This window comes from Paramormyrops kingsleyae, chromosome 21, assembly GCF_048594095.1.
Source record: "Paramormyrops kingsleyae isolate MSU_618 chromosome 21, PKINGS_0.4, whole genome shotgun sequence".
Lineage (NCBI taxonomy): Eukaryota > Metazoa > Chordata > Actinopteri > Osteoglossiformes > Mormyridae > Paramormyrops > Paramormyrops kingsleyae.
The window spans coordinates 10,244,750-10,271,342 of NC_132817.1; the positions used below are offsets into that span (position 1 = coordinate 10,244,750).

Consider the following 26,593-nt stretch of genomic DNA (forward strand, 5'->3'; position numbering starts at 1 on the left):
TATACATATAATGTGAACAATCCAAGAACTTGTGAATTTTAACAGTAGAACCAAAATGCATATTTTCCTAACACACTGACCACTCCAAAGACTTTGGGGGCCCTTGCAGGACTCAGAGAGACACCTGCTGGTTTAGGCGTAAACCTGAAACAGGGGGACCCTGAGCAGCTGTGTTACACCAGCTTTGGTCACTTCTTGGTTCAGATGGTACATTGGAATGAATCCCAGACACACAAAGAGCTGAGATGTTTGTTCAACTTTCCAGGAGAAAATTGTTTTTGGAACAAAGTAAAATTCTTTAAGTTTTCGGTATACACACAGAGGAGAGGAAACGTCAACTTGTTTAAAGACGTGTTTGTGTATTTTGGAAAGGTTAACTCAGAGATGAGTGCAGATCTGGCGACTGAAAAGCCAGTGAGCTCACAGAAAGTGCATGGAAAATTTTTAAAGGTTGCCACACAGCTGTCAAACACTAGAGATGGGGAGAAACAGACAACCAGATTGAGTAGATGATCAAATAGACAGATGAGGGCAGACACAGATCACAGAAACACGAGATAGACAATGAGATGAGAAAGAATAAATGAACTGGCCGGCTATGGGCATAAGGAACAAGCAGACGGTGCATGAAACAAGACAGGCAGAAACACTAAAACAAATAAGACTAGATTTAACACATAAATATGACACCTGAAATTGATTCATGGTAGGACCTCAACGGAGACTGATAAATGTAAAGGACCTGGATTATCATGCAGTTTTTACACTCCCCTGTTACGGGGGAACACCCCTGAAGGGCTTGGGACCAGGGACTGGGCCTGCTTCCTGATGTGCACAGTGCAGCTGTTAATTATTAAACCCAGACAGAATTCTTGAACTGAAATACTCAACTTGCACCACCGTCAAGTAAAAGAAAAAACAATCTGCACTTTTCTGTAGTGTCAAAAAAGCTTCAGAAACAAAGACAGACCCACATGCTACTCCCAGGGCCTGGTCATGATCCAGTGAGAAACATATCTCCACAGAGGCCCTCCGCCCCTGAAGAACATCCACCCTTAACCCTGCTTTGCTCTCCCCAACTCCATCTCTACCTCCTCTCCTGCCACATGGAGGAAGCCAACAGATGTGACTCAGGACATTTTAGGTTTTCAAACACTCAAGTGCTTCACTTTTCTTCTGTCCACAGAAAATGGTACTCAAGAAGCTCACACCCAGTGAGGTCAAAGTGCTGGGAAAGGTCACATCCAGTGAGGTCAAAGCGCAGGGAACAACCACACCCAGTGTCGTCAAAAAGAAGCGAAAGGCCATTTCCAGTGAGGTCAAAGCATTGGCAAAGCCCACACTCAGTGAGGATAAGCGCAGGGAAAGCCCATGTCCAGTGAGGTCAAAGCGCAGGGAAAGCCCACACTCAGTGAGGTCAAAGCGCAGGGAAAGCCCATGTCCAGTGAGGTCAAAGCGCAGGGAAAGCCCATGTCCAGTGAGGTCAAAGCGCAGGGAAAGGCCACACTCAGTGAGGTCAAAGCGCAGGGAAAGCCCACACTCAGTGAGGTCAAAGCGCAGGGAAAGCCCACACTCAGTGAGGTCAAAGTGCAGGGAAAGCCCACACTCAGTGAGGTCAAAGCGCAGGGAAAGCCCACACTCAGTGAGGTCAAAGCGCAGGGAAAGCCCACACTCAGTGAGGATAAGCACAGGGAAAGCCCACACTCAGTGTGGTCAAAGAGCAGGGAAAGCCCACACTCAGTGAGGTCAAAGAGCAGGGAAAGCCCACACTCAGTGAGGTCAAAGAGCAGGGAAAGCCCACACTCAGTGAGGTCAAAGCACAGGGAAAGCCCACACTCAGTGAGGTCAAAGCACAGGGAAAACCCACACTCAGTGAGGTCAAAGAGCAGGGAAAGCCCACACTCAGTGAGGTCAAAGAGCAGGGAAAGCCCACACTCAGTGAGGTCAAAGCACAGGGAAAGCCCATGCCTTGAGGTCAAAGTGCCCATGGCTTTTTTAATCATAGCAACTACATCATCAGCCTGGCCTGGGTGGTACCCCACCCCTCACTCCTTAAACGGGGACATGAAGTGGACTGCCTGGAAGCATATCAGAAATGACAGAGCGCAAAGCAGTATGAGACGACACTGAATTTGGGGGGAGCAGGGAAAGAATAACACAGCTGGCCACCCAGAGGGCAGAGATACGCGGCGGTGTGAAAAGAGTGGGAGAGCCGCCAGGAATAAAGCGCCTTTAACATGCCGAGGCGAGGTGTGACACGGGGATATGCAGTCCTCTGTCCTCACCTACACACCGCACATGACGCTCAGCTGAGTGGGGCTTGGGCAGCCAGGGCCCAGGACTGAACTGCTCTGTGATATCAGCAAAACACACCAACCAGATATGGAAGCATTTTAATGAAGGACAAATATATATACTCAGCAAAAAAAGAAACGTCCCTTTTTCAGGACTGTGTATTTCAACAATAATGTTGTAAAAATCCAAATAACTTTACAGATCTTCATTGTAAAGGGTTTAAACAATGTTTTCCATGCATGTTCAATTAACCATAATCAATTAATTAACATGCACATCCGAATATCACACCTACGTGACAGGTACAGGATGGCCACAACAACTGCCCGAGTCACACCAGGAACATACAAGCCCTCAGTCCAGCCTCTCTCAGCCTACTGCGGACAGTCTGAGCACTGATGGAGGGATTGTATGTTCCTGGTGTGACTCAGGCAGTTGTTGTGGCCATCCTGTACCTGTCACGCAGGTGTGATATTCGGATGTACCGATCCTGTGCAGGTGTTGTTACACGTGGTCTTCCACTGCGAGGATGATCAGCTGTCCTTCCTGCCTCCCTGTAGCGCTGTCTTAGGTGTCTCACAGTGCGGACATGGCAATTTATTGCCCTAGCCACATCAGCAGTCCTCATGCCTCCCTGCAACATGCCTAATGCACGTTCATGCAGATGCATCTTTCTTTGGGTGTTTTTCACAGTCGGTAGACAAGTCTCTTTAGTGTCCTGCGTTTTTAGAACTGTGACCTTAAATGCCTACTTTCTGTAAGCTGTTAAGGTCTTAACGACCATTCCACAGGTGCATGTTAATTAATTGATTATGGTTAATTGAACATGCATGGAAAACATTGTTTAAACCCTTTACAATGAAGATCTGTAAAGTTATTTGGATTTTTACAACATTATTGTTGAAATACACAGTCCTGAAAAAGGGACGTTTCTTTTTTTGCTGAGTATATGTTTTAACTGCTTGTCCTGGTTATGGTCTGAGGGACATATCCCACAATGCATAGGGCACATGGTAAGTGAGATGTCAATGCAGAACAGGGTGTATTTTCAGAGCAGCTTAGAGACACCAGTTAGCTTAACTGCGTGTTTTAGGACTGATGGAGAAAACTCACATGATAAAGGCCAAGCATACAAACTCCACACATACACACACAGAGAAGCCAGGATTCAAACCTGCAGCCCTGGTGGTGGAAGATAAGAGACATACTTACTGTACTGAAGAACCCTACGAGGCACACTATGATTTGTAACTGAAGAGCAGAAGAAGCAGATGGCCAGGGAGAGACCTAAGGGCAGTGCATGGTGCATTGTGGGCGGGGCCTCACCATCGAAGCTCCTGTATTGGCTCTGCAGTGAGGACAGCAGTGCTTGTCCTGCCTCCCTCGCCAGCTCCTCCACCTCCCACCGGCCCTGATTGGACAGCTGCTCTTCCATCTTGCTGGTGCAGCAGGTGTAGCCCTGGGGACAGATGCGCAGGTGCTCACCTGGGGAGAAAGGCAGGGGGATGTGAGCTTGGAGAGACACGGGCTGGGGCAATACTGGGGACCGGGACGATGACTCAAAATAGGGTATTTCAGGAGATGATTTACTCAATTAACATACTTATAAACAGATTCACTGAAACAGAGCCCAGTAACAGAAAAAAATACCCAAGAAAAACCGGGAAACATCTTGATTTAACCATCATGTAAAGGTATAAATAGTCCTAGATCATATAAATCCAAATGAAGACTCATACATAGAAACACGATGTGAGTGGTTATTTATGACTAAACCTTGCTCCCTCCACCTCACACGCACATCGGCGGTTGCTGAGAAGTGAGCGGCTGACTTGTTAGTCTGATTCATCGATACACCGCGGACCCCCTCTCCTGCCATTAAGAACAGAACCTCGTTCTCCACTAGCCCCCACGCTCCACCCTCAACGCGATCCCGCTCTGAACACAAAGCCTCCGAATCAGCTGGATGTGCAGTGCTGTTACTCACTGGCCTGACACTTTTAATCAAACCCTACTTACCATTTTTTCCTGTTTATACAGCTGGATGTTTTACTGGCCCGACTCAGCAAGCATGTTACCCTTCCAGAATTCAAACAAGCTAAACTTCAGATTACAAGCCCATGACCTTGGCTACAACGTCTTTGGCAGATTATAAATATTAAAGTGGACGGGCTATTTGGGTGACATTGGGTCTCTGCAGTCATTCTGTTTCCATTAAATACGTCATGGGATTGCCTCTCTCAAGGGGTCACCCATGGGAGTATCTGATCTGACCTTCACCCGACTACAGCCGAGAGCACGATGGAGAAAAATGAAGAGGGTGGAGATGAAGGAGGATAGGGATCCCTGAAGATGAGTGACTCCATGAACTAGACATCTCTTCATCTTCACTGACGGGTTAAACTGCGTTTATAGGATATTAATGGACCCTCTGTGACTTCCCCAGACTCTCTGGTCACTGGGCCAGTTTCTCCTGGGTTCTTTATAAATTTATGACATCCCCAAGAAATGTATAAAAAGAATGAAAAGATGAATCACAAATCAATGTGACTTTATCAAACCTTCCAGCACTTCCAACACGTTACAATCATGTGTTCATTGATCACCGATCGCCTGACATCAGTACGATCCCAACATAAGACAGCTTTCTCTTTTATAAATACACACGTCCGTGAATTAGAATAATTATTGTCCGTTTTGGGTGGCAATCATAGGGAATCATAGGCTATCCTCTTGAAGAGGATGAGCTGCTGTGTGCCCAGTGATCGTTAGCAGAGTATAAGGCCTCATTCCAGGAAGGATTCCCTGCACTTTATCAGGCACACTATGTTACTCACCAGTGCTTGAACAGGATACGCCAGTATCTGCCCAAACTATACCTTGATACAGGGATGACCTATATACATACACAGATACAGATAATGGTCGCTTTAAATTACACAGCCAATGAGAGTGCAACCTGAAATCGCCCTGGCAGCTCCAGCTCCAGCGCTGCCCGGCAACCGCCTCCTTCACCAGCTGAAGCTAGCTGCTCCCCGGGGAGGAGAGTATCTGCCCAGCCAATCAGGCGGCCTTTCCAGAGCGGGATGCCGCGATTCAGTGACACGCTCCATTGCCTGGACTCTGCTGATTCTCTCACTGTGTGTCAAGGATTATGTGGAGCTACTGGTCCCTCACAGCCCCCCCTCCCCCATCACGGATGGGGGCTGTCATCCTGTACTACCTGGGATAACACTGAGACTAAACAATGAGCCATCTGCCTCCTGCCAGCTTCAGGGGCACCTCAGCTAAGAGGAGGGTACGTTCTGGAGAACTTCAGCTGGTGACATGAAGGTGTCTGAAGGAAGCTGAGAGCAGCAGGCCTTTGCAGAACAACTCGACCTCCACGCATGAGGCAGACAGAGCAGTCAATGTCGGTGTCACTCTACATCATCCTCTCCCATAAACTACACTGATCTGGAGCCATTTAGCACCATCAGTTTGATCACTGTGTGCACAGCTGGATCCAGGCCAGATTTTAAACATCAGCACCCCCCCCCCCCCAACGCAGAATAAAGCAAAGTGAGCTTGTTAAAGCCCCCCTCCCCCACTTGTGGCACGCCTGGTGGGGAATATTAAGATGCCTCTAGTCTGGAGATGACATTCTCGGGTGCCTTTGATGGACAGACCTTGAGATGAGATGCAGCAGCATGCAGTGTAACTCTCTCCAGCCGCTGCTGAAGGACCCTTCCACGCTCCAGTGCAATATGTGACCCAGGGAGGGGGCGTGGCCTTCGAACAAGCTGTGCAGAATCTCCCCGACCCACATACGCTCCTGCACAGGTACAGATGCAGCTGCCAGGCGGAGCAGAGAGCTACCTAAGTGTGTCGTGCCAGACTACAGGGGGAATTAAAGGCTCGCCTGCAGTCTCATACAGACTTTTGTGTGTGTCCCCCTCATCAACCTCAAGAGTCCTCCTTGTGTTCCAGCAAACCTGTGGCTGACATCCGGCTGATAAAGGGTGAATTTATTGGCACCAGACCAATCGCAATGTCTGGAAATACAAATGCTGTTCAATTCAACCTCCCTCTTCATGTTCTTCATGTTGACTGAAAGCCACACTGTAAAGGACTTGGGACCTGAGGAGCTTCTGAGGAGTCCGGAAAAGGCAGCCAGGCAAAAGGGGCTGGGGTTGAGCCTCAGGAATAGGAGTAAGAGTAACAGGAGCCCAGATGCAAAGGCATGTAGACAGCAGTGCTTGTTTTCCAGAGAGGGTGCTTAGCTGATGGGCCCTTAACACAAGGGGCAGTGATCTGGGGAGCTGATCCGTTCATCTCTGCAGCTGGACGGCCGAGCATGAGGTCATAAGATACACACAGATACACAGTGACCCGCATGCTGTCTCCAGTGGCTCTCGACGCGAGTACAGTGCAGCCGAGCTTCAACGGCATCTACGAGGGCCAGCGTGCCGGGGGCATGAGCGATCAAATTCGCCTTAATGATGGACTCAGGGCTAGACACTGCAACCATTTATTGAGAGGGTGGACACAATTTCACGTGGTCGTATCTGTGCAAGTGTCTGACGATCATTACAATGTTTTTCTCCTGCATGGGTACTGCAGTAACGAATTGTGATTGACAGTTTTTATTTTTTCCCCGGCTCCACGTATCTTTTTTTGTTTTTTTTATTATGTCTTGTTATTTTTACTGAGTTGGTCTCTCCGTATCTGGAGTATGTACATAAATGCAAACTGCTGAAAGAACAGAAACAAAAAACAAACAAAAAGAGAAGAAAGAGGAGGAAGCTGGTGGAGAGGGAGAGCCAAAGAGAAGTTAGGTTATTGAAGATAATGCTCAGATTAAAATATTTTGCAAATACAGTAACAGTAAAAGTCTTGGCTGAGGTGCAATACGCATCTTGATCTCAGTACCCAGCCTCACTGACTTAGCTGGAATCTCACAGTAATTTCACATTTTTTGATTCCAAAACATGGTGGTCCCTGTAGGTACCGTAGTAATGTTGTGCATATGGGGGCATAATTTGATCGTTAATTGTTAATAGTTTATTATATAGTAGGTCTAGACAGGAAATGACAAAGCAATTCAACATGCAAAGTATACAATAAAGTACTGTTTATTTAGAAATGGGTAATAAATAAACTTTTTATTTTATTGCTCGGGCTAGCAGACTGTTATGGGTGAAGGTTTGGGGGGGGCAAGTATTATTCGCAAATTGTCACTTTTGTAGGAATCTTCCGCCCCAAACCCTCAATAATGTGAAGGGGTTACCGCACCGAGTCTTGAGTCACTATCAATCTTTTCAATACAAAAACTAGAGTGAGCGACCATAAGAGAAAGCTGGTTGCACCAGTGCTACCACTAGAAAAGTTAGTCTGGAGTTCTGGGACTAATGAACTTCAGACACGGACACTGGAACAAAAGAAAACAGCTCCAAGAGCTGGAAGCCTGTCAGTGCTCACAAACACAAGAAGTCTTGGGTGGAGATGAGGGAACAGATTCAGAGCTGGTGGGGCAATTTACCAAATACATAGAATGGCTGGAGTCCCCTGAGGAGAGGTTTGGGAATGGAAACAGTGTTCATGTTGCCATCCAGCAAGACAGCAGGAGAAATTATTTTTAATTTTTATCATATTATTCTTAATTTGCATATGTTTTTATGTAAAATTGTGGGTTTTTTTATGAGCAAATACACACTTAGTACCCTGATAAACAGCTTTAAACATTTTCTTTGACTGCCTACTTAAACTAAAGGTGTACTGGGAAGTAAGAAGCTCTACCTGAAGACAGAATCATGTCAAATCACCAGGGGGGGTCCCCAGCAAAGAGGGTGAAGTAGCCTACATCACCATGGCCACCCCCCAACACCCCCCTCCCCCCCCCGACAGTCACCTCGACTGTCTGTCAGCTCTGCTCCATGACTAAACCACCCCCCCCCCCTCCCGCAGATCTGTGCTATGCCCTTGTATTCCTTTCCTCTCAGCCCAGATCAAAAGGACTAAGTCACCCCAAGCCCCCCCACCAGTGCCTTAAGGTCAGAATCTTTATAGTCTTATATGACTCTCAATGGGCAATCATCCCGCCGCCCTCAATCAACTGCAACTTCACCTCTGTGTTATGAGACGGAGACATTCACAAGCCCTGCAGAGAGAGAGCAGGCTGCTTGGGAATTCAGCCCCCCCCACACCACCTCACCCCACCCCAAGCCCAGGGCCAGAAACACTGCTCACCTTAAAGCACATACACCTGGGGATAGTTTTACACAGAGGCAGAACAGGAAAAAAGAGATCACCTGAAAATTATGCTGAATACACAAAGTGCAGGAGATCATGCACCTTTCAGTCATGTAAGGCTTCGATATTGACAGTTCAACTTCTTTCTATTCCCGGTGCAGGTTACAGATTTGAGAAACGAGAAGACATCAAGTGAAGGAACGGCATGTCTATCAGACATCACCTCTTCTGGCTAACATATTTTCAGGCTATATTTTGATAGAGTTGCTGAGCACTGTACAAAGATGCATTACTGTACATGCTACCTGGAAGGTCCTTAACAGGATTGCTTTACATAATACCCTGTGATCTGATATGAGACCATATGTTAGCAATGAACTGATATCAATCCAAATATACTTAGCTCTGATAAAACTAGTGCTAAATGTCTATAAAGAACTTCAAACACAGGAAGCATGCCACCAAAAAAGGGCTACGGTTCTCAAAGAATCATGTACTGTCTTATCAGTCCCATCAGGTGTTCAAAAACATAGGAACATTTTCCTCAACAAAAACAAACTCCAGCATAAGCACAAGATATATGCAGAGTAAGGGTCAGCCTGTATCTACTTGTTTAAAACAGACCACAGGGAGAAACTACAGAAAATGATGTCATCAGACATCTTGACTCCCACTGCTCTGGGCCATTTCTGAGGAGGTTATGACAAAGGATAATGTTCTTCAGGAACAGGGTGGGCAAACAGCAGGAGATTGTATTGCAAAGTGGGAGCCCAGTGAAAAAGTTACTGGCCACAGGGCAGATATTTAGAAACAGACATGTTCGCTTTTCCGGAAGTTTCACCGAGCTGAAAGCTCCTGTATGCACACACACATACAGAAACACACACATATATACACAGATAGAGTCTCTCTGCACTTAAAATAAAGCCAATAAAAGTCACACGGCACATAGATAAATGTGCTTACGGTGTGCGAGCACAGAATCTGTTACTCATCCGCCTGACATTTTAGAGGGAGCTGTACAGTAACACTGGTTCAGGCTGGGGAATTACCTTGCACATATTTCAGGACTCCAATCGCTCTATGCCTATAATACCCAGGAATTATGTTGGGCCTCGGGCTGCAAAGCCTTAGCCAGCATTTGGGTGGATGGCATCTTCAATCTTCCCCTGCGTTATAAAGCCAAAGAGTGCCGCCACTTTCCACAGTCATAAGGCACTCGGCCTTGCGAACGGGTCTAATTTGAAAAACGTCTACAGAAAAATACATGAAAGTGCACCTCCCTTCTGCTCCTCCACTGAGCACTGAGAGAAGATGATCTTTTGAAAACCATACCATTTAGTGTCGTTACGCTCACTCTGACCCAGCCTGTCTTCTTTACTTCCACTGCACTTCTTCAATCTCACTCCTCCTAAGTCGCTCTTTCCCCCTGACTCTCTCTCCCCCCCGACTCTCTCTATCCCCCTGAGTCTCTCTCCTCCTCTGTCTCTCTCTTCACCCTGAGTCTCTCTCCCCTAAGTCAATCTCTTTCTGAATCTCTTTCTCTCCCGAGTCTCTCTCCTCCCTGAGTCCCCGTCTCTCTCTCACTCTCTCCCTCCCTGAGTCTTTCTATCTCTTCTTGAGTGTCTTGAGTGACTCTCTTTCCTCCTGAGTCTCTTTCTCCCCCTACGAGTCTCTCTCCCCCCTGAGTCTCTCTCTCTTCCTCAATATCTCTCTCCTCCTGCCATAAGTTGCTCCTTCCTTCTCAAGCCAATCTCCACCACCCCCCTCCCCAGCAGACTCAGTACCACCAAACAGGAAACCAGGAGGTGCAGCTATAGTGCTATAGTGAGAGCCTCCTTTTCTCTAGATCAGGGGTGCTCAACTATTGTGGGGTATTTAAAACAACATATTTTGAGATATTCAAAACAGAAAAGGTTACAAAATCCCAAATAGCAAGAATGAAATCCAAGATCAGCTAAAGATCCTACATGCAGAACCACTGCACTTAAACCTGTATCCGATTAATACTATGGGCTTTTGTAATCCACTTTGATCAACTAAATCATTAACCAGAGCAGGCTGGAGACCCAGCACTTCCGAACACAAACCCAGTAGGTAATCCAGTGCAAGATTCCCGGAGGCGGAGCCTTACAAAGGCAGACATGGTGAGGAAAGCTCATCGGACTAGCGGACATGTCACTAGCGGTTTGACTAACACAGCCTGTTGTAGTAAACTCACTAAGTGATTGGTATAAGATTAAGTACCTGGATTAACTGAGTCACTCAGTACTGATCCAACCAGTGAAGGACTTACTGCTACTGGTTCACAGCTCTGCTCACCTGACACTTAATAACTGGCGTAGTGGATCAGCCACTGGCGTATTGGAGTCACATTCCCTCGCTCCTCCCCTTGGGAGGTGTCATCCCACTGGTGGCCTGACAAAGCCCCCCCCCCATAGTGCCACGCAGCAACACCCCCATCTCCACGCCTCATAGCTCCACCCTCACGGCCCTGCTCCCGCACCAATGTGGCCAGGATGAATGAATGGACAGAAGGCTCTTATTGAGCTCGGATCTGCCGGTCGGCTGGGGCTCCCTCCTGCCAGCAGAACATGTCACATCCTGCAGCACTGGGGTTTCACTGGGACTTTCCCCCCCCTTCACCCTCGCTTCCTATGCATGAAAGCAAAACAAGAACATTCTTTAAAACAAGCAGGCATCCCCCTTTATCAAAGGCTTTCCCTGTGCCGCCACCCCCCCCCCCCCCCCCCCAGTCGCTTTGTAATGCTGGAATGAGCTGCTCTTCGCATAAACAGCCAGCATGTAACATGTCAGGACTGGGTGCACTGCTGGAACTGGAGCATGTGCTCGTAGCCCTGGGAGCTGGGGGCTGCAGGAGCTGCAGGGTCAGCCAGCTGCTAAGCGTGATCCAATGGGTTGAGGGAGGTTACATTCGCTGCCTTCAGTGCTGTGTCATCGAGCTTGAGGACCCACGTTTCACACAGACCTCTGCAAGCCCAGACGCAGGACTGAATCGACAAAATCATCCGGAGTATCTCCTTCTGCTTCACCACGCACCATGAAGTGTCTTAGCTGACATGTTAAGTCTCTCTCTCCCTCTCTTTGTCTCTATCTCTCTCTCTCGCCATATAATGGTACATAGTTATATTTTACACACAAGAAAGCCTAAAGGAAGCGTCCCCTGGGCCTGCTGACTGGGAGTGGTTCACAGTGGAGTTAGCCAGCTGGGACATCCTGTACGCGGCAGAGCCTTAACATTCATGCTGACTTCGGCTCCATTAGTCATAATCGGGCTGCAGATCAGGCCCTGGCATGGTCTGCCCCCCCCCCCGCCCCCCCGTGGATACCGGGGCGACACAGAGAGCTCCACTTTGGCCGGTGCCTTTCTGGGCCGCTTCATGCCATCAACAGACTTCACACACTACCACGGACATTCATCGTCTACCCGCATGCCCCAAATGTAAAACCATACATTACCCTGGTGACACTCCAGACTAGCGATACCAGCATCTCCTGCCATCCATCTTCCACCCCCACTCATCTGGTACAAGGAAATGGTAAAGCATAGAGCCCATAATGGGAAGTTCAGGGCATGAGGAACGAGGCACCTGGATGGAAAGTCCACCATCCACCAGGTGGCGCCCACTCTCACAAACGATCACACACTATGAGTGACTGAAACATTCCCCAATCTAGAAGTGCCACTGTACCACCGTGCCAAACCTCCCATCCCGATTTAATCTCCCTCTATGATGTTGCCATCATCTGACCAGTTACCACAGTGCTAATAAAATCAAACCAGAACCAAAACAGGAAAAGAACTACTAAAAGTGCACAATCAATTGACAATTCCAATGAGAGTAACCAATAAGTAACCAAAAGTAACCAACAAGTAATAGCAAAGCACAGGTGAGGGGTGGGGGGGGCACTCATGTATTCACTTATTCCTCCTGTGAGCTCTGCCTTAAAGGCAATGGCAGTACCCGGATCGGGCGCATGCTCCTAACGCCATCAAACGCAGCACGTCAGATGCGATCGACGCCCCCCCCCCCCCCCCTGCTGAAAGTACACGCTGCTTGACGCTCCCACTGAATTTAATGCTCCTTACTCACAATTACTCATCAGGGCCGATTCAGTTCAGAGGCAAATGACTCTGAGTTCCACAAAAATGCCCGATTCCAGATTAAAAAATTTTAATTACATCCATCTATCTTCCATAAGCGATTTTCCAGTACTGGGTAGCAGTGAACTTGTAGCTTACCCAAGACGGTCAGGGCATGACGCAGAGGTCATTTTAGACAGGGCAGAAGTCCTTTGTAGGACACACACGCGCACACACACACACACACACACACACCAGCCAGGCTAACTGCATCCCTCTGGATTGTGAGTGGGAACACAGGACAAACATGCAAACTCCACAGACATGGAGCTGAGGCAGACATGAGAGACACAGCACCTTCACTACAGCCCTATGCCAATCATACATACTCTTATGTACAGCCAGAAACTGCAGGTTCGAGTCCCACAAGGCATTCTGTTAACACATGATTAAGAGAGATATCTGAATTGCTCAAAAACAACAAGACTAGCTAAGTTAGCTAAAAAAACATCAATTACACAATAAGTTTGGACATGTTTCAGATGAGCAGGTGGCACACCAGCACTTTAACTGCTGGATAAAAAAGGGATTGAGATTGTCAGCAACTATCATACAGGGAAGGCAAGGACTCAAAGAGGCAGAAAGACAGAGATCAGAAAAGAGAGAGTGGGAGAGGCGGAGGAAGAAAGAGTGTGAGAGTGCAGAATGTGCGTCCTGTCTTCTTAAAAGGCAGCGATATCCCTCTCTCCCCCCAAGGAGAAAGGCTTCAAACGTCATGAATCATTCACAGAGAAGGCCTTTTAACGGGACAGATGCCTGAGCCAAGTCTGCCAGCCCCCGAAAGGCCGCGGACGGGCAAGGGAGGCGCAGAGAGCGAGTGCGGAGGCCGTGAGGGGGCACACAGAGAAAGGCTCAGACGCCACACGCAGCCGTGGGGGGGGGGGGAGGTTGGGGCACACAGAGAAAGGCTTAGACACCACACGCAGCCCTGTGAGGTGCACAGATCCCAAACACAACTAAGGGACATGGAGAACAACCATGCGGCCATTCTGTGCTTATCAAGTAGTAGAGACTCTGCTGCTAACCAAGCCCCTCTCAGGGCTGGGGGCGTGGAGACCCTGCCTGTATGGCCGGGTGGCTGCATTCACAATCCACAGGATTATATTTAAATTAAGCAGCACGGCCTTCAGCTGAGGTGCCAGCATGGGCCGGGGTCCTCCGGCAGCGAGTAAGGATGAGACGCACAGCCCTGCCTCACACGACCGAGCGACAGCGCACTCGCAGACACGGCGCTCCTGCTTTGGTCCTTCAAAAGCAGCATAAGTGCACATTTGGACGGCCCAGCCCAGTATTTTGGACGTGTGCCTGTCACTCCCAGCTTAATTACAGTCTCTTTTCCTGCCCTCAAACTCTCAGACGGCTCAGTGACGTAGGCCGAAAACCTCGCTCCCTTTCCCCCAGGAACCAGGAAGACAAGTCTGCCTACAGGGTGGCTCAGCATTTCACATTTATATATTTAGCAGACAATTTTGTCCTAAATGAAATACAAGTAAGGAAACCTATGGGGTCAGAGAACAGAGCCAGTCAGCATCCAGGGCCCAGTGACTATGTGATTACTCTGCCACAGATGGAATTCAAACCCACAACCTTCCGGACACAGCTACAAATGCCTATCCTACTAGGGCTACACACAGCCCAGTAGCACAACCTACATTTTAACCACAATTTAATAACATTCACTTGGGTAGCTGACACCCTCAGAGCGACCCAAACCATACAGCTGGATGTTAAGAGCGTTATAAGTACACTCTGTTTTGTCCCACACCCTTAAACATTTCCTGCCACACCTTCCTGCTAGGAAAGCGCCCAATCACAAACAACTATGATCTATACTGATAAGCATCTCACCTCAGCCACATGACATGACAAAGCTTTCCACCCCCACCCTCTCCATACTGGAGATGCTATCACTCTCCCTCACTCTACAAACTTATACGTAATAGTATAAGACACAACCTGCATATTCCATATTCAAAAATTTCAAGTGTCAGTCCGCTATGGGCTGTCAAGTTGTTTGTTTTATTATTCTTTGTTTCCCACAAAGTTTCTAATTTGTCCCGAACAATCTGAAGTAGCCAGCAAATGAATCATGTTATTTCTCACTTTTCCTTTTGTATAAAACAGCAAACAATTGACGGGCATCAACCAACAAAAATGAATGAGGAAGGTACGTGTTCCTGAGCTCTGCATTAGCATTCTGCATGCAGGTTCTGAAAACACTTTCCGAAACACTCTGGCCCCCAGGAGTGGTCATCGCTCATGAATCTTCATGATGCGCTAAAGGGCGAGACGTGTGAGCCGGCATCATGTGACCCCCTGCAATTCGCGTCGAGATGCCTCTCGGAGTCCTGGGGGGATTCCAGACTACATCTGGTCATTTAGGATTCTCATACAGAGGATGACACTTAGAAGAAAAATCAAAAATTGTGCATGGCGGATGCTCAAGTGAGGGGGGGTGAAGCCTATTTGTCACATGGTGCCGGCCTCCCCTACGTGACTAGTGCTACAATGACATGGGTCATCAGGTCTAGCAGAGCAGCCCAAGCATGGCCTAGGAACTCAAATTATGTGGTGGGAAGCTGTAATCCCCTTCTGCTGGGGGGGTGGAGGGGGGTTAGGTACCTGCCAAGAATGTCTTGTGAAAGCCGGTACATTTACATTTATTAATTTAGCAGATGTGTTTGTCCAAAGCGACGTATAAGTGAGGATCTCACAGTGAGGTCAGCATCCCCAGAGAAACTATGGTTAAGGGCCTTGCTCAAAGGCACAGTACCAAAATCACCCTGTCAGCCACAGGATGTCAACTGGTGACCTTCCGATCAGGGGCACCGAACCACACAACACCTCCAGCCACCTGGTGCCCATGACATGATCATCTCCCTCCAGATGCTTCAGCAACCTCTCGGTCTTCACCTCGGGGCATCTTCAACCATCCACAACCCCCAAAGGATCTCTGGACCGGTGTAAGAAAACATGCAAGTCTAAGAAGAAAATGTATGAGCTCTCGCATTCATATGCATGCTGGACGATAAACCTGCAATCCAACTGCTCGGGAGATGGGATGACTCAGTGATTTTGACAACATTCAGTTCCAACAAGACAATGCTACAGCAATTGTAACAGCCAGTGAGAGACGCTAGATGACAACAAAAGGACAAACTAGCCTGTCCTTCTGTTGGTACCTTGAGGACAATGCCAGCCTGACAGGAAGACAGTGTTACCCAGCCAGGAAGATATAGCTACCAGGAAAATGCAGTTAACCTTAGCTAGAGTAGGACTAGCTAGCAGAAATCCAGCCGGTTTTTATTGGAACTGTTTGGGTACTCTAGAAGAAGAAAATGACCTCTTTGTTAATAACCCCAACAAAAAACAGCACATATGACAGCACATTAAAACCACTTATAGGGATCACTACACCTAACATTTATATACAGACTTCCAGCTCCAACAGAGTGTCCACTGACAAAGGTAAAAAGCAGCACTCAAATATGCTGGCAGACACAACAAGCAAAGTGGCCTTTATTTTGCCTGGTGGGTGATACGATTAACAGCCAGCTTTTAGTTACACTGGATTTTGAGTATCACTCCCTTGTACGACCAATGTTGTGGTCACAGAACAAAACAACTGCACGCTAATGGATGGTTTGTCTTTACTACAGCATAGGAATATTACTATACTGGGGTAGGAACTAGGGAAGTAACTGGAGCTCAAGAAGGACAAACAAGTAAGGGGTCTAGGATTGCAGTTTGGAACATCTCTAGAAAGTATGGGGAGACAACACAGCTATGCTTTCATCCTCAAAGCGAGGAGACGCCGCTCTCCGACGTGTCGGGATTTGGCTAACCATTTAGCATCTTCCTAAAGTCTAAGCTAATGCACTCAAAAATCTCTGTGGGGGACAGAAGGAAACTGGGAACTAGAATATTAGTGAGAAAAAGATGGATCTCTATCTTCTTTCTAGCTCTCTATCACCCTGCCCGCTGCCACCTAAGATCCAGCGTCTCCTCTTCGACTGATCAAATCACACTGTAAATCCAATTAACTCCACACAAAGCACCCCCCCACCCAAACCCCCGCTACCCCACCCAATCCGTCATCCACACTTCCTCTGTATGCTCTAAACTCCTTCGGCAGTTGTGTGCAGGGAGTGGGTCTGACCTTGGGAGCGAGGTCTGCTGGAAACACAATGCAATTCATCACAAAGGACAAGATTGTTTAACAGCAGAGGCTTCTGCACAAAGGAAAGGTGTACTGAGTGTGTGGATATAGTAACACTAAGGCACTTCTGCTCTTCTCCCTACTGAGTACACATCAGTACCACTACTGGCATTCTACTGTCATACTTCACTGCACTGGGGATCCATCTAAAAGGGACGATAGTGGTTAGCCATTACACCATGGGCAACAAGGAAGCCCAGGACAAGAACAGTCACACCAGTCAACATGAAGCTGAAGCACAAGTACACCTGGGGGCCCAGGATCACATGGTGCTCCTCAGATTCCTACACGGTGGGATAACCTGCTGGCTCCCTTGGCTTTGCTAATGTACTAAAACACTTCTTCATCTAGGTGAAGGAGCGACAAGGTGGAGGAAGACTTATCCATTGAAGTGAAGACCATCCATTGCCCTGGTCTTGTCAGCTACCTTGGTCTTTGTCCTCCAACAGCTCACAACCAATCAGAAAGCCAGTGCTACCCAGTCCTCCTTCAGGAAAGGCTAATTTCCCCGGTGACAACACATGCAGGGACTCTATTATGCGCTCACAACTGCCAATGGAAACTTCAATGGATCACACATCAGCACTTCAGGAAGTTTGGCGTGAGAAGGATTATATAAACTTACTCACAACACATGTAAGAGGATTATGGGATCTTAATACCAAAGATTTAAGCATAGAAAAATCACAGAGTTCATAACATTCACATTTAAATTCTTAAAGACTCGGGCTAAAATGGTGCACAAAAAATTTGTAAATGGATGTATGTTTTTTTCTGAAAACTTTTATTCAAGTAGGAAGTCCTTGAGAAAAATCACTGACCTTGCAGAGCAGTTACAGAAATGCCTATAAAAAACATTGAGCAAGTAAAACATTAAATCTATAGGCTGTTTTTTTTTTTCATGACATCTATATTCAGCAATAACCAGATTAAAGTTAAACCTTCCTAACATCGGAGTTAGCTCAACAGTAAAGTAAGTGGTTGATTTGTTGTTATGTGCTATTTGTTAGTGATGGAAGGTGATGTGTGCACCCTAAGGAAACCCAAAGGAAAGCATAGTTGAAGCAGGTCACTAAGAACCTTTTTATCTCCACCATGTCAACCTGTCATGGCCATCATTCTTGTCAACACAATCAAGTCACTTCCTGGACAGTAGAAATAACTTTGGTCCCTGTGCCTTTGGGATCCCAGATCGCTGCCTGACTGGTAACAAGAGAAGCAGCTCATCTTACAGGAAGACAAAGGACTCACTCATTCATATAGCAAAAAGGTTACGTGAACAAAACCAACGACTACTGAACACAACAGATCCTTGGAAGGATTCTGCAGACAACAGCTCTTTTTAATAAGCCTTGCTTCTGGATGTAATCCAAACTCATTCCAAATAAACCAATCATTTGATTCGTCCATGGATAACTGGGGATGTTGCCTAAGAACTGTTCAACATTGGTAAGTTGAAAGTACTATGAGTCGACAAAAGGCAAAAATTGTTAGGTAAAGATCATGAACGCAAAGGGTATATATATTATCACACAAGCTTAAACTTAAAAGACACACTTAAATGGTTCGCAAGACATTGCCTCTAGTGCCAAAGACATGAAGATTACAAACACTCACAAGCATGACTCATTTCTCAACACCTTAGTGATTATGCATTACAAGGACTAAGGCTGGCTTGCTTTGGCCTCCATTCTGCTGCACTGATTTATTTCATGCAGTTAATCAAGCTGATTAAATAAGTCACTTTACAGATTATTGTTACAGAGTCATAAGAAACAGGTTAAATGTGCATTCACGTCCTCACTCATAAACACAATATATCGCACTGTAGTGCTTTTTTATGTAACATAATGTGAGATATTTCTCTTCTGTTTAAAAAAGGAGGTGAAATGTGTAATAAATACCACTTGGGGGGCAGTTGTGAGGAAGAATATCTAGTAATAAAAATCAGACTTTTGTAATTTTTCTGTGGCAGGTACAACATCAGGTTGGACACCAAAATACCATCTTGTCTCTGGCCAGTAAAGCAAGAGGAACAGTGGTGTTAGTTATTATTTTAAGACCTTTAAAACAATAAGAAACAAATTCTTACAGGCATGAAATACAATCACTTAGAGTTCAGCGTGTGACTCATTGTGATTAAAACACCAGCAACACAGCAGAGTAACTATGCTGCAATACGACAAAAGCAAATTCCAAGGAGGAAGACTACCACTGTAAGCCTCAAAATAGCCATATTTGTTGGTTTTATCTACCCCAAAAACCAAAACATGGGGAGATGTTCTCACTTGTTTGCCAGGGATCATGGTCTCACCTAGGAAGCAACATGTGAATACGCTCCTATACCTGGTGGATCTGGTGTGACGTATCACATCATTATTATAATCTGCTGTCCAGACTCAGGACTTTACCGTACAGCTTTCACGTGGTCAGACAATAGTGTTATGTTTGTAATTTCTCTATATAGTCACATACTCTTCAAGGCTTTCCAACTGCCCAAATGGATGCCTTTCTCATTATCCATTACAGAAGGGTACAGACAGTTCCCAGGCCGACAATGGAACTGGAAGTGACCTCCAGATATGTCATTACACCATCTGTAAAAACAGGCGAATAGCTTACAGAAGAAAAACAAATGATCTGTGCATCTCACGACAAAACTAACAACAGATGAGTCATATGTGCTGCAATAGAGGAAAACAGCACGAACACGATAAGTCTGTTGCCCTTATCGAAAACATCGACCATTTCTGTCACTATACGCTTTTTATGTTTCAAGTCATTATTTTATTATTTGTTTTTTATTGAGAGTGACGATATTTCCTTCGTTAGGATCGAGTCAAACTCCCAACTAATGTTGTGACATTTCTTTGGCGAGAAATATTCAGGTAAGGGTTCCAGTAAAAGCGCTCCCGTGAAAATGCGGAACGAAGTATTTGTTGCAAATAACTACACAACAACACTGCAATCATCTGTATATAGTGTCCCTAGAGTTACCCTTAAGAAGAGTCATTACAATAACATAATAATAATGATGATGATAATAATAATAATAATGTCGGACTTTTAGGTTAAAATTAATAATCGTTATATAAAATAATTTCATTATAAGTTTCTCTTATGTTTCTGTCTTTAAGCATACCTACGTATATAGTACAAAGCCTAGGACCTCATTGAGAACCTGATGTCAGAACATAAAGGGGAGCTTCAAGTCCACACTGGAGAATAATGCAACACCAAGTAGGCTATAAGACATCGCTTTAAAACACACACGTGTCTCCCAAAGCGGTCCTCCTTGTTTCCGCAAAATTACGGCATTGCTTTCTCCCAATAAAGCGAATTATTTAGATCGTTTAGTGTACGGTAAGGGCGCATTACATCGATGCAGATACTGACACCAGTCTACAAAGGAATGGGCTTACAGTTTCTAATTTAGCCTGTCTTACCAGATATCTCGCTGTCGGGGACTCCGTTCAAACTGAAACCTTTGCCGCTGTAGAAGTGCCTGATATCGGCGCAGCTCCGCGATCTGCCACTCGTGTTGTCCCCAAAAACCGGGAAAGTGAGCAAGCAGATGAGGAAAGCCGGGAAGAAATCCATCTCTGCCGAGGGACAATTCACCACTTGGGCACAAGCGCAAATCCGAGGACGATCCGAATGACAGCAACTTAAAATGCTGGGAGTAAAAAGAAAGACCCAATCCTGTAGGTGGAGGACAAGATCCGTAGTAATGGGGCAACCTATAAGTACCCGTAGATTCAGGTGCCTTTTTTCCCTAACCCTGATCAGAAGAGCTTCTGTCTCTCGGATCCAATGCAAATGCTGGACTGAGGCAAATTCCCTTTAATTCGCCAACAGTTCCCACGATTTCGTCGCCTGGCACGCCAACCACCTTAAGCGCAAAACCCGATCAGCTGGAAAACGGCCGACGCGACTAAATGAGATGTGATGGGTTCGGAGAGGACGCATTGACAGCAGGAGCGCAGCTCTCTGTGGTAGCGAGTGCGAGCATGTGTCGGAGCGCAGGACTGCTTTGCCAGACGTTTGTCTCCTCCAGTCGGTTTTGTTGCGGAGATGCTCTCCCTAAACAGCCCGGCACGACTTAGCAGGACGGGACGGCACCACCTGCAGGGCGTCGGGTTCATCATCGTCGGAGATCACCCACAAGAGACTGCTTTCAGACAGGGGACGGCCAAGGGAAACCTTATTTTTCAGCTTCTGCCTTTGCCCTTCATGCCCAGTATAGGTAAATACAATAATAGATCTGTGGTTTTAAAAAAAAAATAGCCAGCGACTTGGATTTTTTAAAAGCAGCATAGAAGGAAAAAGGTTAACAAAAGAATGAAAAGTTCATGAAATATTAATAAACATTGAGAAAACTATTCCCCTTCACCTTCGCTCTGCATTTCTCTAGACAATACACTTTTAGTCTAGTGATGGATTTACCTGCAGTAATACATAGAATGAGTGAAAGGCAATGGAGAGTCTTTACAATTTTCCCCAGGTTATCCTCAATCCACATAGGAGTGTAGGGGATGGGATGGTCTTGCTAAGCCAGAAATGTGAAAGTGTTTAAAAGGTCCTGGATTATACCCAGGGCTCACACCGCCATCGGCCCACGGGGAAAATGCCCTGCATGCCAGGAGACCAGGCCAGCCCTAGGTGTACCACCATGGTCTCTGAAGCTGCCCTCACATAAGCAAACAAAACACAACCCTGCACACCTTCCCTTTGTGAATAAATGTGCTTCGCCACACCTAGGCGTTGGGTCTAGGCCGCACACAGCACAGGCCATCGTTTCCATGAAGTCATTGTTGATGTCTCTCCATTTTAGTTAACATAAATGGTGGTCTGGTTCAGTGCCTGTGTTTTCATCTTTTGTGAAAGCTGCATTGCTGTCCTCTGATGTGATTATTTGGGTATCTCTGGGCTTTCGGTTTACAGAGAATCACTTTATTGGCAGGATCCCATCGGTACTGCCTACATTTAAGGACAAGTTTAAAGAAGGGAATGTAAATATTTTTTAAATGTCACCCATTTTTTTAATCTACTGTCCGTATGAAGTGATAGATAGATAGATAGATAGATAGATAGATAGATAGATAGATAGATACATACATACATACATGCATGCATAGGTACATACATACAAACATAGGTGCATGCATGCATACAACAACAACAACAAATTTATTTTTGTATAGCACATTTTCACATTACATCGTCTCAAAGCGCTTTACAGCATCCCCACCCAAAGCCCCCAGTGAGTAAGCCATAGGCGACAGTGGCAAGGAAAAACTCCCGAGAAGGAAGAAACCTTGGGAGGGACCAGACTCAAAGGGGGAGCCCATCCTCCAGGGGCCGGCAGGGAGAGTCAAATACAGTAAAATCTGAGACACAAACGGGGAGCAGGGGGGAGATGGCAAGCCGGTGCCAACGCTCCCTCCAATCGCCAGGCAACCAGAAGGCAGGCAGCGGGTCATACATGGAAGATGACACAGGCAGAACGGCGAGCTGGATGCACGGACGTCATTGGTAGCGGGGACGTCACATGTTGCAGGGTGTGCTGGACATCTTGATAGATTGAGGTCTCCAGGCAGCACCCCCCAGGAGGAGTAGGGGGAATAAAATATGCAATTAGTCAAAGTAAGGGAGACTATAGGCAGTGCTAAAAGTTAGATGAGTGCAATATGAAGTGCAATGTGCAAGCTCCGGCAGATATGGCTATGGCAGCATAAGTAGGAGGGAGAGGCTAAACTAAACAGGTGTGTTTTTAGTCAAGACTTGAATATTGAGAGTGAGCCTGAAACCTGCACATCCGGTGGAAGACCATTCCACAGCTGAGGAGCTCTATAGGAGAAAGCTCTGCAGCCTGCCGTAGCTCTTTCCACCCTAGGTACTAACAGATACCCCGTGCCTTGAGAACGAAGCAAGCACGGGGGGTTGTATGATGTCAGCAGATCACTAAGGTATTCTGGTGCAAGGCCATTCAGTGCTTTATAGGTTAATAGCAGTATTTTATAGTCAATCCGAGACTTAACTGGTAACCAATGAAGAGAGGATAAGACTGGTGTAATGTGATCAAATTTCTGTGTTTGTGAGAACTCTGGCTGCTGCATTCTGTACCAGCTGAAGTTTATATAAGGATCCAGACGGGCAACCAGAAAGGAGGGCATTACAGTAGTCCAGTCTGGAAGTTACAAAGTCATGTATTAATTTTTCTGCATCACGAAGTGAGAGCATCTTACGAAGCTTGGCTATGTTCCGTAGATGATAAAACACAGTTCTAGTAATACTTCTTATGTGAGGATCAAAACATAGATCTGAATCAACTAGAAGACCAAGATTTCTAACCACCGTGTAGGAAGGCCACTAATGCTGAGGTGGTGAAACTTATTTCTTGCAGCCTTGGGACCAATTACCAGTACTTCTGTTTTTTCTGTGTTTAACATTAGGAATTTTTTTGCCATCCAGCACTGGATATCTAACAGACAATCTTCTAACCAAGATAGGAGTGATGTATCATCAGGGTTAACAGTATATATATAACTGGATATATATAACTGTGTACCATCTGCGTAACAATGAAACCCAACACCATGATTTCTAATAATGTTACCAAGAGGTAGCATGTATAGGGTAAACAGTAGTGGGCCCAGTACTGATCCCTGTGGGACACCATATGTGACTTTGGTGGACTTGGATGATTCGTTGTTCACATGGGCATATTGATAGCGATCAGTTAAATATGAGCGGTACCAAGAGAGTGCTGTCCCTGTAATGCCAATTACACCTTCTAACCGGTCCAAGAGGATATTATGGTCCACAGTATCGAATGCTGCAGTTAAATCTAGTAATACCAACAGCGATATACAGCCACGGTCAGAAGCCATAAGTAAATCATTCGATCATTACTTTGACTAGAGTAGTTTCTGTGCTATGGTTTGGTCTAAAGCCAGACTGATATAATTCATTAGTATTATTTTTTTGTAGGAAAGAAGACAACTGACGAACTACAACCTTTTCCATGATCTTTGAAATGAAAGGAAGATTTGAGATAGGTCTATAGTTTCCTAAAACACTAGGTTCAAGATTTGGTTTCTTAAGGACGGGTCTAATAACAGCCATTTTAAAATGTTTTGGAACATATCTAAGCTTAAGAGATGAGTTTAACACATTTAACAGGGTATTGCTAATTTGTGGTGCGATTTCCTTGAAGAATTTTGTAGGAATTGGGTCTACGAGGCTAGTAGAGGATTTACAGGAGGAAATTAAGCTCGAGTTCTGAGTGTTTTATAGGAATGAAAGATTCAAAGGTCTCATCATTGGTAGGCATAAGACTAGCAGGAGGCTGGCAGCCATAGGTAGCTAAGGACGTGCACTGGATGGTCTGTCTAATCTTAGTTATTTTACCATTACAAAATGTAATAAAGTCATCACTCTTAAGAGCTTGCGGGACTTGCGAGTTTAATGGAGAATTCTGTGTTAACTTAGCCATGAATTCAAATAGGAATTTTGGATTGGTTAAATTCCCGTCTATTAATCTGGAGAGATACACAGACCTAGCAGTCACTAGTGCTTGTCTGTATTTAGACAGGCTGTCTTTCCATGCAGATTTGAAAACTTCTAGTTTAGTTGAGCGCCATCTGTGCTCTAGCTTGCGTGATGCCTGTTTGAGTTCATGTGTATGATCAGAGTACCAGGGGGCAGGTTTCTTATCTCTATGCTTTATCTTCTTAAGTGGAGCTACAAGAGCTAGTGTGCTACGAAGGGATTTATCCATGTTTGCAGTCGCCTGTTTAAGTTCATTTATAAACGATGCTTCAGATGTAAGGCTGAAGGACTGTGGAAGTTGTTTCATACAGTAAATGTTGTTGTAGTTAGTGAGGCGATGGAACATCTGATTCTGTACTTTGGAGCTGTGGTCAACAGGAGGCTATTTTGGATTTCAAACGTTAACAAATAATGATCTGAGAACAGAGGACTCTGAGGCATAATAGATACATGTTCCACCAGGATGCCATGACTAATAATCAAATCAAGGGTATGGTTACAGGCATGAGTAGGCCCGACTACATTCTGACATACACCAAGGATAGCTTCAAACGCTATTTTCAAAGGATCACTATCTTTCTCCATATGAATGTTAAAATCACCCACAATAACAGCTTTGTCAGTACTGACCACCAGGTTTGTTAAAAAATCAGCAAACTCCTTAAGAAAATTACTGTATGGCCCAGGTGGTCTATACACAATAACAATGGTGATTTGGGGTGAAGAGCTAGAAAGAGATGAGCCAGCAAGACTAAGAACAAGAGTTTCAAATGTGCTGAAACTCAGACCACATTTCTCAGACACTCCTAGGCTGGATTGAAAAATTGCAGCAACACCACCACCTTTGCGTTTTGGTCGAGGGTTATGCTTATAACTGTATTCAGTTGGAGTAGATTCATTTAGTGCAATGAATTCATTCAGTTTAAGCCAGGTCTCTGTGAGGCATAGGGCACCAAGACTAAAATCAGTAATTATTTCATTTATTAATAGTGCCTTAGAAGCCAGTGATCTTACATTCAGAAGTCCAAGTTTAAGTTTAAGCCTTGCATCACAGCTGTTTTCTAGTAACGGATTCATTGTAATTTTTATTAAGTTATTATGGCACACACTACGGTGGAATAGGCTTCCATGATTAAAAACGTGGGGAACAGACACAGTCTCAATAAAATGAACCCTAGGTGATGACTCTAAGCGACTAGCAGGTGGTCAGTTATGCCGGTTTCCCTGCCACCTGGACTTGGCTCTAGTTAGTCAGCGATTTGCCTGGAGACTATGAGCTATGCTTTTAGACAGGAGGTCGGCCCGCGAGGGGTGAATACCGTCCCTCTTCAAAAGCCCAGGCCTACCCCAAAACATCCGCCAGTTGTCTATATAACCCACACCATTTATCGGGCACCATTCCGACAGCCAGCAATGTAGCGGCGATAATCTGCTGTACATTTCATCGCCACGTCTAGCAGGGATGGGGCCAGAGCACGTTACTGACGCGGACATCTTCTTCGCAAGGTTGCACTCCTCTATAAAATTTGACTTTGTGATCTCCGACTGCCTCAATCGGACATCATTAGTGCCGACGTGGATAATAATCTTAGAGTATTTACGTTTACTTTTAGCCAGCACTTTTAAATTTGCCGAGATGTCGGTCGCTCTGGCACCAGGGAGACAATTAACTGTGGTCGCCGGAGTCGCTACTCTCACGTTTCTTAGAATAGAGTCGCCGATTACTAGAGCACTTTCAACAGGTGTCTCAGCGGGAGGAGAACCTGTTGGAAACGCTATTGGGCGAATGGTGCCGGTGTGAATTAGGGTTGGATTTACGACTATGCCGCCGGGTCGCCACCCACTCGCCTTGCTGCGAAGGCTCTGCTGCCGGAGCGGGGGGAGACTGAATACCTATGGCGGACATTCTCCTGAATGTATCCCGTAACGTCCGGATACGTCCCTCTAAAACTACAATCTTCTCTGTCAGCCTAGCGACTAACTGACACTTCTCACAGGTAAACGTACCGCTAATGACCGGAGAAGAATAACTAAACATATTGCACTCAGAACACGGAACAGGACACATGGCGTTGTACTTACATGAAACGGGAAGACTGAAGTTCTAAAGCTGGAAGCACCTTTTTGAT

The 26,593-nt window shown here is 46.0% G+C and overlaps 1 protein-coding gene across 1 annotated transcript in view; it reads right to left on the bottom strand.

Annotated features, from left to right (window-relative positions):
* Positions 1-21,032, bottom strand: part of LOC111847669 (glypican-1) — a 37,474-nt gene extending 16,442 nt beyond the window's left edge. Inside the window, exons 1-2 of the mRNA XM_023819076.2 lie at positions 20,357-21,032; positions 3,622-3,780 (exon numbers count right to left, since the gene is read on the bottom strand). Of these exons, the coding sequence (XP_023674844.1) occupies positions 3,622-3,780; positions 20,357-20,510 (313 nt within the window). The 5' untranslated portion in view covers positions 20,511-21,032. The remainder of the gene's footprint in view (positions 1-3,621; positions 3,781-20,356) is intronic.
* Positions 21,033-26,593: the final 5,561 nt, after the last annotated feature.